The sequence below is a fragment of the Oncorhynchus kisutch genome, linkage group LG20 (assembly GCF_002021735.2).
Source record: "Oncorhynchus kisutch isolate 150728-3 linkage group LG20, Okis_V2, whole genome shotgun sequence".
NCBI lineage: Eukaryota > Metazoa > Chordata > Actinopteri > Salmoniformes > Salmonidae > Oncorhynchus > Oncorhynchus kisutch.
Genome location: NC_034193.2, coordinates 37,709,419 through 37,723,117, shown reverse-complemented (window position 1 = coordinate 37,723,117; position 13,699 = coordinate 37,709,419). Strand labels below are relative to the sequence as shown.

Below are 13,699 nucleotides of genomic sequence, written 5' to 3'. Positions count from 1 at the left end.
CAGCGAAGCCGCTCAGCCGAGAGCAGCCCCGCTCACATGAACTCTTCCACACACCGGCGCCACGCTCCCCTGCAGAGCCCTGGCAGCCCACGGAGCAGGCACTCGGTCCTGAACGTGTCGCGCACGCAAATCCAGCAATTGCTTGCCAAGCTCATGAATAAGAACACAAGCTGAGGGGGGGGGGGCACTCTGCATGCCACAATTTATTAGCGTATACTCATTTTCACCCATTATGTACATACACAGGGACATAATCGCAGTTTGAAACCCAAAGAGACCTATTTTGACGGGTTGGTTAGAACACAAACACATGCACGCTTGCGCACACATTATCTTTCAGACACACACAAACATACTGAACTAAAACACAGTTCAAACAACTCACTTTATTTTAACTTTTAAACTTGAAAAAAAAATGTGAATAGGAAGAGAAGAAAAGTGCTGATGGCAAAATATTTTTCACTTAATAAACTCATAAAAGTCTGCTCCTTGCAAAGTCAGAGTTGCACGTGCAATCTGAGTAAAAAGTGATGAAAGTGTAAACTTGATGTTTCCCCTTTCCCTCTTCATCATTTAATGGTACTGTGCGGAGGAGTCACAAAACTGAGACTGTTAAGAGACTGTTCAACTTCATTGCATTCTTTTTCCATTCATGCTGCAGGCTTGAGGGATTGTCGTCGAATGCAGGTCATGTCGGCAATGCGTAGCTAAAGGAATTCAGTAACGCTTTCGGTAACACTGTGCTTAAAGGGGCAATCTGTAGATCAAATCAAATGTATTTATAAAGCCCTTCTTACATCAGCTGATATCTCAAAGTGCTGTACAGAAACCCAGCCTAAAACCACAAACAGCAAGCAATGCAGGTGTAGAAGCACGTGGCTAGGAAAACTCCCTAGAAAGGCCAGAACCTAGGAAGAAACCTAGAGAAGAACCAGGCTATGATGGGTGGCCAGTCCTCTTCTGATCAAACAATAACAAGGCGGACACCCCACCACTGTTTTGGTAAACAGCTGAGGGATGGGGAGGAATAACTATTCTTGAATTCCTAGACAGAGCTATAGATGCAAGGAATGAAGATCCATGATATCAAACTTGTAGTTTTAGCCGTGTTTGGATGCTGTTTAACAATTACATTGTTTACAAACAATGGAGGTAACCAAGCTTATATTTTGGCTTCTGATGGGGTACGACAGTTGAACTGAGCAATTATAAGTTTTTTCTTTAAGAATCAATGGGTATATATTAAAATGGATGTACCAATCGCAGTTTGCCTGTGCAGGTATAATGCGTTATGATGAGGTTATAATGCATTATGATGAGGTTATAAGGCATTATGATGAGGTTATAATGCAATGTAAGTCATTATAAAGGCTCATACATGCTTATAACTAATAATAAAGCTTTATACCTGTAAGCTACAAGTTAAGAGTTACCACACTTTCCTTAAATAATATTTCCTCGTAAGACCTATGTGCACTGTCATGATAATGACATATAGATGTCATAAGCAGTTACTGCCTCTAATGATAGCTGACTTTAAGCAGTCATAACAGAATCTGTGAGTTAGGTACATACTAGTCCAGCTACTTTATCAACGGTGCCGTAACAATGTAGAGTCATAAGTTGTCCTTGTTTATCCCAAGGCGTCAGTTATGTCATGCTCCTGACACTGTTACGAGGGTCTTGTGACAAAGCATTAGAGTTAAATTATTCCCCAGAGAAGGCATGTAATGCACTATAAGTGCTCTGCAGTCTACACACTGATCTTGTGTAGCTTGGTCCCAGATCTGTTTATGGAGTCTTGCCAACACTTATGATCATTGTCACGTCCGTAACCATAAAAATGACCATAGTTGGCAAGACAGCACAAACAGATGTGGGACCAGGCTAGTTCTCGTGGAGTGTAAAACAGAAATATTTCCGCTTCTGTATGTTTATCGCACAGGGCGCTATATTCTATATGTCTTATCTTGCTTTTGGTGTACTTTATAGAGGTGTCTTTTGTCTGTCGGTTGCTGGCATATCCATGCTTTTTATGCGTTGAAATGCTGGAGCAATGGGCTAGGCAGGCTTTTGAAGGGTGAGGATATTAGGTGTGGGGGTTTGCAATAGGAAAACTTCCTTTCTCTAATATTCAGTGTCATGTTTTTACGACAAGCGTTATCGTGGTTGAGTTCAATGTACTGTATAGATGTACAATCTTAATTTGATCACTCTTTTGTTGCTGAGAATTAAAACGTGTTATGTATTTGAGTTTTTAAAAAGGCTTGTTGCTACAGTAACATGATTCGAACGTTATGATGCAAGAAATGGTGAAACCTCCTTTCATATAACTGTTCTTAATTCAGTTACGTGACATAGCATTTATTAACATGTGCTACAATACATGACAAACTGCTCATCGAACATCTCATTCCAAAATCATGTGCATTAATATGGAGTTGGTCCCTCCTTTGGTGCTATAACAGCCTCCACTCTTCTGGGAAGGCTTTCCACATGTTGGAACATTGCTGCGGGGACTTGCTTCGATTCAGCCGCAAGAGCATTAGTGAGGTCGGGCACTGATGTTGGGCGATTAGGCCTGGCTCGCAGTCGGCTTTCCAATTCATCCCAAAGGTGATGGGTTTAAGGTCAGGACTCTGTGCAGGCCAGTCAAGTTCTTCCACAACGATCTCGACAAACCATTTCTGTAGGGACCTCGCTTTGTGCACAGGGGCATTGTTATGTTGAAACAGGAAATGGCCTTCCCCTAACTGTTGAAAGCACAGAATCGTATAGAATGTCATTGAATGCTGTAGCGTTAAGATATCCCTTGACTGGAACTAAGGGGTCTAGCCCGTACCATGAAAAACAGACCCAGGCCATTATTCCTCCTCCACCAAACTGGCATCCTGGCATCCGCCAAACCCAGATTAGTCCGTTGGACTGCCAGATGGTGAAGTGTGATTCATCACTCCACGCGTTTCCACTGCTCCAGAGTCCAATGGCGGCGAGCTTTACACCACTCCAGCCGACGCTTGGCATTGTGCACGGTGATCTTAGGCTTGTGTGCAGCTGCTCGGCCATGGAAACCCATTTCATGAAGCTCCCGATGAACAGGTCTTGTGCTGACGTTGTTTCCAGCTTCAGATCACCCTAGTAGTTATTTCACAGTTGTCTGAAGTTTGTTTGGTCATAATGTGAAATCACGTCGCCGTCTGGAATCGGTAGCAAAGCTGCTATGTGTGAATGTTGACGGAGGAAAACTTGCACGTATAAAGTAATACCCAGAGAGACTGTGATTTTCCTGCTTGAGATAGAAGTTGTCTCTAACCACAGATCTAGGATAAGATCACCCAACACTGAATCCTATCCTTAACCATAAGGAGGGTAGACCCTGGACCAGTGGTTAGGCTGGACTTCTGCTAAACTAGAGGAGCTGTGATGTCAGGCAGGTATTATGCAAACAGCTGTGTTTTATGAAATGAAATCTGGTTCCAAAGTAGTTCAGGCACTTACAGTTTAAGCTCCATAGAATGGCATCTCTGCCATTGCATTGGCTCAGCTCTTCAACTTTATCATTGTTATAGATAGATAATGCCAGGGTTTGGATTGCACTGGGGGGATTTATGTTATCTATCTTCTTGCAGAATAGCATAAACCATTCATTCGAATGGCATAACCATTCATTAAAGTAGCCAAAGTTAGCCAAAAATGCCATTGGAATTCTGTGGGTTTTGGTGTGCATTTTTGCAGTGAAGTGAGCTACATACTGTATATCAGGATCGACTGTTGTATGTGACAGTATATTTGTGTAGATAAGTCATCAACATAGCACTTCTTTCTCCATTGTCCGCTGAGTACTGTACCTCACTGTTGCACTTTATAAAGGACTTAACAGGAGAACATGGTCACTATTGGGCCCAGGTAGAAAATATTGATGCAAAAGATGAGAAACGCAATAAATAAGATATGCTAAGGGTGCTTGGGGGAAAAAAAATGTTACGCCATTTTGGAGAAACAAGGTTAAGAGGAAAGGAGACCAGGGAGAGTATTGGTTATTTCCATACTCATTTTATGCCACTTTCTCTCCAATGGAAAAACCAATGAGGTAACAGACCCTTAAGTGGGTAGCAGTTATAATGTAAAGGGCATGCATTGTAGATGTAGGCAAGTGAAAAAATTTACAGTATAGAAATGAATTGTATAGAATTACACCTCAGACCCGTGACATCACAGGCTTCACACTGCACTGTATGCTGATTTTGCTACACACCAAGTTTTTTTGGACGTCTTTTCAACATTTAATGAATGTTTTATGCTGATATTTTACTGATGTCTTCTTGTAATAACCATGTATCACTTGGCTTTGTGTTCCCTGTTTTGCTGAAACAATTGTGAAGAGGAACGACACTACTGTATTTCTGAAATGGCATAACCACATGCAGCCTTCTTATTTGGTCTTCTCAATGAGTAGGATCTTATGTTTCTTTTATGATTGCTTTTGTGAATGCGCTAAAGGGCTACGCTTACAAAATATGCACCACTTTTACTTTTGCCAAGCTTTGCATTTAAGACATTTGCATTTACTTAACAGCACTAAGAAGCAAGCAAGCATCCCTCTCTGAATGTCGCCTCTGTCTCTGATTAGAAAAGATAACTGTTCTATCAGTTATTTTCCCTGCTGCTTTGGTTCGACGATTTTCTGCAAATCATGCTAGTCGTTTTGTGTGTAGCACCACGCAGCGAGCACTACTCAGTGAATGTACTGAGAGTGGATTAGCTGCTAACTTCAAACTTAATTGTTCCTTGACATTATTGGCACTGCTATTAAAAAACATTGTTTTTGAACTTTTTTGTCCGTTCTCGGTAAAACAAATCTCGCCATAATACGCTCAATCAAAACAGGATGTCACTAAACTCTAAAAATAACGCAGGAAATTTTGAAATTGACTTGCAGAGAAATTGTATTGTACAAGACTGTTTTCATATTTCTAACCCTATTTGCATGATATATAATAAGATCAAACTCTGGCTATGAATGTATAGTAGGGTTGTTCCATTAAATGAGTGCCTTTTGCGTCCCTTTAATGTTTTTCCCTTGTCCCACCCGGCTCTAGCGACTCCTTGTGGTGGGCCAGGTGCCTGCAAGCTGACTTCGGTCGCCAGCTAGACTGTTTCCTCCAACAAATTGGTGTGACTGGCTTCCGGGTTAAGAAAGCAGTGTGTCAAGAAGCAGTACGGCATGGCAGGGTCATGTTTCGGAGGACTCATGGCTCTCGACCTTCGCCTCTCCCAAGTCCGTAGGGGAGTTGCAGCGATGGGACAAAACTGTAACTACCAATTCGATATCACGAAATTGGGGGTAAAAGTACAAAATAAAATGAAACAATTATAATAATTGTGCACTAATATTGAATTCTAAAAGCCTGTTATATTCAATGAAGTACCCTTTAATATAGACCACATGGACAATTCAATAAGTCTGTTTCATAATATGAATAAAGACGTGCTGAAGTGCCAGCATTTTGAAAGGTCCCTCAAATTCTTCAGAATTTAGGAAGATTTTAACCAACTTAACCCAAAAAATTCCCAAGTCTACACCATCATTGTAAAGCTATAAGTTATGTTGATTTCTGAAAGATTATTATATATTTAATGTGATCAGTGGTTTATGTGCCTCTGTCCCTCATTTTAAGGTCAACCCTGTTAACTGAACTCTCGTTTGATATGGTGAAACTATTCATTTGGTGAAATCAGGTTATGTTTGACTAAGTTATACTACTCAAAGGGCACCCAATTGGTGGAACAACCCAGTATTTTTTTTCTGTGAGTTATGTACAGTACATTACCACTGGTAACGGGATAGTCCCAGTCGGTATTAGATAGAACGTCCCGGCCCTGCTCACCTGTGGGGAAAACAACCTGAGGTTACCTAGGTTACCCCATTGGCTCACAGCAAAAACGTGAGCCTTTTCAAACACACTTTTCTTGTCTGCTTGTTTTAGTCAATTACAAAACTACATTTAAGAAAAGTACAATATGTCTAAAGATTACTTTTCAACATTGCCTACTTAAAAACAGAATATTGTAGGGCTTCCCTCATGCTCCTTTTCATGACGGTGCTAGCGGCCGTGTGAGTGAGTGCTAGCTACCTACCGACTGCGACATTAAGCTAGCCAACACAGACTATAAAGCTACAAGTAGTGAATGGAGTTACAAGCAGACAATATTTAACAAGTTAACTGTCTTACCTGTGAGGAAATGTTTTCCATACACATAGCTATGTGTAGCATACTTGAACACCGGCTCCCCACATTTCCCACTCTCCCACACCAAATAGCCTGAAGCCACAGGGCTCTTCTCGCAGGCTCTATTTCCCAACATGGGAGCAATGCGAACCATAAATTGGGATTTCTTTTACCTGTTTACATATACATTGAACAACACAGCAGCTTTTCGGCATGTTTTGTTATTTCTGTATAACTAAAAATCAACGACGAAGGAAAGAACGTTTGTTTTCCACAATTTGTGGGCATGCAATTCCTTATTATTATTATTATTATTAATATGTGAATATTGACTTGGAGTATACTCACAGATCAAAAATGAATTTCAAGTTGCAACAAAGAGGGACTGTGATTCGCACCTTCTTATTTTAATTTATCAGATGGCAAGTTAAACATATTCGGTTCACGTCACTGATACATGAGCACATCTTCCATATGTTCTGCATATCCTGTCCTATATTCTGAAAAATGACTTGTTCCATAAGGCTGGGTGCCCAACCTAGATGGCAGTATAGGTTGAGAGATCTGCTGTGAAACCCACAGGACATGGGCAAAGTCTCTGTTGTGAAATATTGTAAACTGTTTACTGCGGCAGAAATCCCTTTTAGCCATGGACTAAGAGTGATTGAAAATGCCATAGATGTGATACCTGTGTAACATGTAACATAATATCACATATAACATTACACAAAGTCACTGCACATGTAAAGTACACTGTATGCTCAAAGTCCCCTAACCCTTAGGCTTTCAAGTTGAGTTAATATAAAAAGCCTGACTTGGTCTTGTAAACAATTATCACTTGAATTGCAGAGTCATATTTGTCAACCATAGCCTAGAATTTGAATGAGTGTTTTCAGTCTATAAGTCTTAGGTGTTGAATGACTTGAATATTTTATGCATCTCCATAAGGGAAAATTTACTGAAAATGAAGATGTACCGTAAAACTTCAATTAAACGCAGTCTCAAATAGCCGCCTGTCCCTTTTAATAGCTGGGCAACGGCACACATTTCAGCAAATAAACGCGTGTTTCAAATGAACGTCGGGTCTAAATGAATTGTTTACGGTTACCATGAATTGTGTACAAGGTTTCATATTTGATTTGTTACATTAAATAATTCAGTAATTAATGACTTCAAAAAAGTATGACAGTCATCCATCTTTGTTGCCAGTCAGCAACTGCTAGCCGTTGGCTGCTAACAGCCGAGAACTGCTAGCTAACTGGCAAGCGCAAAAACAGTCAACATCGGGAGTACAGAGCCCCAGAGAAAGTAAGAACTGCCGAAAATGAACAGTCAAATAGGATAATAATTATTCTGTCAAAGAAAAGTTGTATTTTTATAATTTAAATAGAGGTATTTTAAGACAAGAAACTTGACAGTGTGTAAATGATAACACGAGTGCAGGAAAAAAAACTAGGGTACGGGTATCACTAAATTGATCATTAACATTTTGAAGCTGAGCCATTTGCTTCTGCTCTGCTGCGCAGTACATATCATGGTGTCAGAAGTGCTTCAACCTCGTCAAATATAAGACAATACATTTGTTTGAGTCTACAGGAGAGATTACTTTACTGAAAATCATGTTCCTTTGGTTTAGAGTGACGAAAAGTAGCTAGTTTAACAGCTAGTTTAACTAGCTGTTAAAGTAGTAGCTAGTTTAACTGCTCTCTGTCTCGTCATTGTGCAGAACAGCAAGCAGAGGCTTTGCTATTGACAAAGCACATGCACAGAGCCGTATGGACAGGCATTCAGAGTGCATGCAGCAGCGCAGGGAGCGAGTGACAGAAAGACGAGCAGCTAATGGACACTAACGGAGCAGGTTATTTCTGATTTTACGTTTGGTTAGGGCCTGAAATTTGGCAGAAACAACCGTTTGGGCTTAAAATGGGTTTAGGTTTACAAAATGTATGCCAGTGCAGGGCTCTAATGTAGGCACACAAATGCCTCGTCTATTACTTGAGGTTGTACGGTACATAGTTTTTCATCTGACCAGATTTGAAAAGTGGAAATCCGTACATATTTTTTTGAAAAACAGGGTATAGTGCATTATGTGATTGATTGCATTTGAGGAGATAGATGTTATGAATTTGTTCAATGAAGCTGCAAGGACCAATTTTGATAATCTATTCAATTTCTGTATGTTTTTTTGTTTGTTTTGGTGTCCCTCAAAAAACACTAATCTCCATTTCAGTAAATTCACATGCACAACCTAAAGAAATGGATAGATTTCTGTCAAAATGTTGTAAATGAATGAGCATTCATCGTCACATTTGGAGACACTGGCTTATTCGTTGTCTCTGTTTCTCAGCTCTTGAAAATACTGGCAATAAAAACAGAAGGCTCATGAGATAGTAGAAGGAACTGTATGATAGAATTGTCAAAGAAAGAAATGGTAGTGATTATAACTGCAGTATTTGTCAAGCGTGATCCATGACTGTCTTTTAGATGTACGATACACTGTATATACATGTCTAAGCATTTTTTTGTATCACAATACAATTGTACAGTCTGCTTGTAATATTTACAGGTAAAAAGCATGTATTTTAAACCTTTTGTAAATCAACAAAACTTAGGTATATACAACTCAATAAATATTCCATTCCCAATGGGCAAAACTGGTTGAAATTATGTATTTTTAACATTAAAACTGGTTGAAAAGATGTAATTTTAACCAGTTTGACTACTGAGTTCTCAGTTAATCTGTAGTAGCATGCAAGATAGTTGGTTTTAGTGTGTATATACTACAGTACTGTGTGTCAAATCTTTATGAAGGGAAACACTTGAAAATTACAAGATATTGGACTGTGTATCTAAAAGGGAAAAGTCTTCAAAGCATTTTTGTGCCTTTTCTAAAAATGTATGTAATCTAGACAATCTTTAAAAGCCTGTGAATAACCAAAAAAACATTAAATTGTTTGGGGGGAAAATGCTGTCCCTCGTTTCGTTCTTTATGAATTTATCTTAGATATGTTCACATTACACAATCTTGGGTGTTTTCACAGTTTTGTCCCCATTTACATCATGTGACACGAGCCATATCTTCCAAAATAGATGTGGTTTTATATTTTTTGCCTTGACCATATTTCCAGCATGCCTCTTGTAAAAGTAATTATTGAATTGCATCTTTTGTAGATGATCATGTCTCTGACTGAGCACAATGGCCTATATCAGCCCTGTCCAGACTTCAGGACCAAGGGCCAGATGGATGAGAAGGAGTATTTCCACATCCTTCCCCAGCTCCAGGTCAAGAGGGCCGACTTCCTCACTGTCATGCTGACCGGCACCCTTCCTCAGCGGCGAACCTTCCCAGCAGCTCTGTCGGCAGAGAACGAGGTCCAGGAGCCACAGAGCCCGCGGGACGATGATGTGTCCAAGAGTGAGTCAAACAGCGAGGCCAGCCCAAAAAGCACAGAGCGGAGCCAGGATGGGGCCCCTGACACCCTCATGGCCGCCCCCCGGGAACCCGCCTCAGCCGCAGATGCTGACCCTGACTTTGAGGACGGCTCCAAGACCCTGGTTCTGTTCTCGCCGGGGGATACCCGGAAGTCTCCATCCACTGGGAGAGAACAAGTCCTGCTCGAGGTTGAATTCGGGACACCGTCTGCCTCTACCCCTAGGAACGATATGCCCCTGGTGGGTGCGGGCAGCCAGCCAGAGCTCTCCTTCACACTGAGGTCGGACTTGAGGCCACCCACCCCTATCGCCCCCGCATCTCCCCCCTTCACCAAAGTTGAGCTCACCTTTGTCCACATCTCCGAGACTTCCCACTTTAACATCATGTCTTCCAGAGGTCAAACCGCAAAGGAGAGCAGCGACCACTGCGACATCTCAGCCGTTACCCAGGAGGCCTCACCATGGGAAGGAGACACCCGTGAACAGACCGGACATGTCGAAAAGGGTGAGGAATCCCAGAGTCCTTCCAGAGAGCCCCAAGCCCATTCTATCGCAGACGTGACCTTGGAGAATGGTGTCACGAGCACCAAACCGGACGACCGCCCACCGCTGGTCTTCGTCAAGTCTTTGGAGCCTGTCTCGGAAGCCATGTCGCCCATTCTGGAACACAAAACTCTCTCTGTAGATTCCAACAAGGGGCCATTGTCTACCGAAGGTATTGCCAACGCTGAACTACCACATACCACCCTCAGGCGGAGGATCAAAAGCCGCATCCCGGTTCTACTGTCTGAAGAGGGCACAGGCTCGGAGCGTTCAGCCTCACTCTCTGCCCGGGAGCAACTACAGAAGAGAGCCCGGAAACTGGACCTGGCACGCCTGGTGGTGCAGAAGCAGCAGGGCCGCTGGATGAGGCTGCCCTCGGGGACATCCTCCTCGCTGTCCTCCGGCGGCGGGAGGGCCTTCGAGACACTCTCCACTACCGGCTCGGAGGAAGACACCCATGCCTCGGACGAGTCTCTGGCCAGGAGGAGGTCCTGTCTGAAGGCCAGGGCAGGGGCTGGAGGGGACCAGGGCCAGACGGAGTGGAACAGCAGGATCCCCAGGCCCGTCACCCCCATCAAGAGGCCCTCAGGGCGGCTGCTGGCCGTGTCCTCTCCTCTCGCTCTGCCAGGATCGGGCATTTGTAGAGATGCATCCACCTTTGGTAATGGGTAGGTAGTCTTCACAACATCATGTTTGCAAACATAACATTCTAACATTGTATGGATCATTGGTTACAATAGTAAATGAAAAGACCCTTGATTGTTTTACTATAATTTATGAGAACTCTTCTTTGCGGTGCCAAGCATCAAGAGTTTAGCCATTGCCATTTCTGTCAAAGATGGTCTGATTTATCTTGTTTATGACCTAAGCTTAATTTCATTGGTTGAAAGGTGTCATGTTACTGTAAAGTGTTATGATTTTTGTGATAACACTTGAAAATTATGATTTATCAAAGGTTTCCGAGGGGAAGGATTAACTCTTATTCCACCTATTCTCATTTCAGGCTCCAAGTAAAAAAAATTGGACTATGCACTCTCCCAACCCAGCGGCGGTCTAAACCTCTGCAGACCGGCTCCTCTTCCTCCTGTCCAAGGCCCTGTCCTGTCCCCGCCCAGCCCTGCGGCAGCCCCCGAATGCCCCTGCGCTGCGTTTTTGTGACCCAACGCAGCTTAAGCACCTCCCACTGCAGGTCAGACAGCCCCTCCCCCCAGCGTCTCCATCCAACTAGACAGTCCCTCTCTGTCCGGCCCACAACTGCCCCTCCCCTCCAGCCCAGGGCTAATACTACTACTACTACTACTACTACTACTACCAGCATAACACGGGCCAACTCACAGGACCCCTTTACCCAGGTGTCCACCGATATGCCTGCCAGAATCCGAGCCAAATCCACGGGCCCTGCCAAAGCAAAACAAAGCACAGGGGACAAGATGGCTGCCGCGAGATAGTAAACAGATTCACTGGGAAGAAACGCATATGCTTCTCTGTTGTCCTCAGAAAGACTCAATGCTTCAAAAAGCTCCAGCCCGGACCCAAATTAAGACTGATGCGGTTTCCCATCTTTTTTTACCTTCTTTGATCCAAACCATGTACAGTGGGGCAAAAAAGTATTTAGTCAGCCACCAATTGTGCAAGTTCTCCCACTTAAAAAGATGAGAGGCCTGTAATTTTCACCATAATTTGCAAATAAATTCATTAAAAATCCTACAATGTGATTTTCTGGATTTTTTTTCTCATTTTGACTGTCATAGTTGAAGTGTACCTATGATGAAAATTACAGGCCTCTCTCATCTTTTTAAGTGGGAGTACTTGCACAATTGGTGGCTGACTAAATACTTTTTTGTCCCACTGTACCTCTACTAACTAGACCATGACAACAACTTTTACAAGGGGAACCATACGGAACCATCTTCATGAGCTTCCAGTTAAATAGTCAATATCACGAGGAGCAATGCTACCATGGTGCTATGTGTACGCTGTCCACTGGTGTATTGGATACATTTTCCTTTTGTTTCTGAGGTTTGTGGATTCAGCAAGAAATTAATTTGAACAAAGTCGGTCATCATGATCCCTTTACAAGCCAAGTTGTAATCTTTCTCAACTCACAAGCTTCTCACACCGATATACTAAGTTATCATCGACAATATTCTGCTCACTGTATATTGCATGGTATAGATATCACAAACACTTTTGATAAGTTGACTAATGTTAAGGAAATGTACGAAACTCTCAATCTTCCAATGGCCTGACGCGATAACCAATTCTGATAGGATGCCAAAATCATTCCCAACTCTGGTCAGATATGTTAAAAGGTTGGATTATGGGGTAGATTACTGCCAATATTAAGAGAATGCAGAAGTAATATTGCTGGCCCCCTTGTTAGTGTGTGACAATGGGCATGCTTTATATCATTCCATGTTTTGGGTGTTTGATTATATTTATGTTCAAAAGTGTATATAATATGATAATTTCTTGAAAAATACATTTTTATTTTTTACCTTGCGAAAACAACCTGTATATTTAGTCTTTCCTCTTCTGTTGAACAATGTTGGCCTGTTTTTTGTTCGTTTTTTTACGCATGAGAAAAATAGCATTAACTTTGAGTGATAGATACCTACCTTTTTAATGTTCTGACAATGACATGATTGGTGGATCATTGGAACCCATGTTTTGTGTTTGTATTGGGCAAATGAAACCTACAGTTGCAGGGCACTGAGATAAAGTTAAATAATGGTCATGTGGAATGACTATCTCCGGTTTCATTTCTACACTGTTTGCCAGATATAACCATCGCCCATAGAAAGGACTACTTCTTGTTTTCATCCTCTCCTTCTAATCAGGGACTTTATTCACCAGGTGAGGGCAATAAAGTACCAGGTAGAAGAAAAGGTTTCGGCCCTCTAGGACTGGAACTGAACCATCCTGGGCAACCTAGTAGGTCTGAAAGGTTCCTTATCAGGGTGACTTGACTCAGAGACATGTTTTTTTAAGTGTTTCCACAATTAGGACATTTTATTTTGAAGAGGTAAAGTTACAGTACAGACGTGTACAAAAACAACATGTTGTTTATTACCATACACAAGATCAAATGGTACATTTCACACAGACACACACGTTTCCTCACAGCAGTAAGTCCAGTCTCTCCCTAGTTTAGGGACAGGCAGCTTCTCTAATTGTCTGTCTCCAATCGTAAAGGCCAGGTGTGAAAAATTTTGATATTTTTTCCCATATCAGAATATTCTTGAGCAAGTACATAAACCCACATTTGAATAGTATTAAATTAATTTTTGATCCATTCCAACAAGAAGCAATAGATTGAAAATAATACAAGTTATGTACATAGGAATATGTTTAATTGCAATGCATTGCAGTGTAGTACTGTGCTGAGACTAATGGTCTCTTGGAGTTGCCCTTTTAAATTCTGTTATATATGCACTGAAAGCTGAAACTATGAGACCTGAGAGATATCAAGTAGAAGGGAGACCTCCCTTTCT

The 13,699-nt window shown here is 41.9% G+C and overlaps 1 protein-coding gene across 4 annotated transcripts in view; it reads left to right on the top strand.

Moving 5' to 3' along the window:
- LOC109875513 (tau-tubulin kinase 1) overlaps positions 1-13,363 on the top strand; it is a 48,908-nt gene extending 35,545 nt beyond the window's left edge. For all 4 annotated transcript variants that reach the window (XM_031799696.1, XM_031799694.1, XM_031799697.1 and 1 more), the window contains exons 15-16: positions 9,402-10,873; positions 11,209-13,363. In XM_031799696.1, the coding sequence (XP_031655556.1) occupies positions 9,402-10,873; positions 11,209-11,653 (1,917 nt within the window). In that variant the 3' untranslated portion in view covers positions 11,654-13,363. The remainder of the gene's footprint in view (positions 1-9,401; positions 10,874-11,208) is intronic.
- The last annotated feature ends 336 nt before the right edge of the window (positions 13,364-13,699 follow it).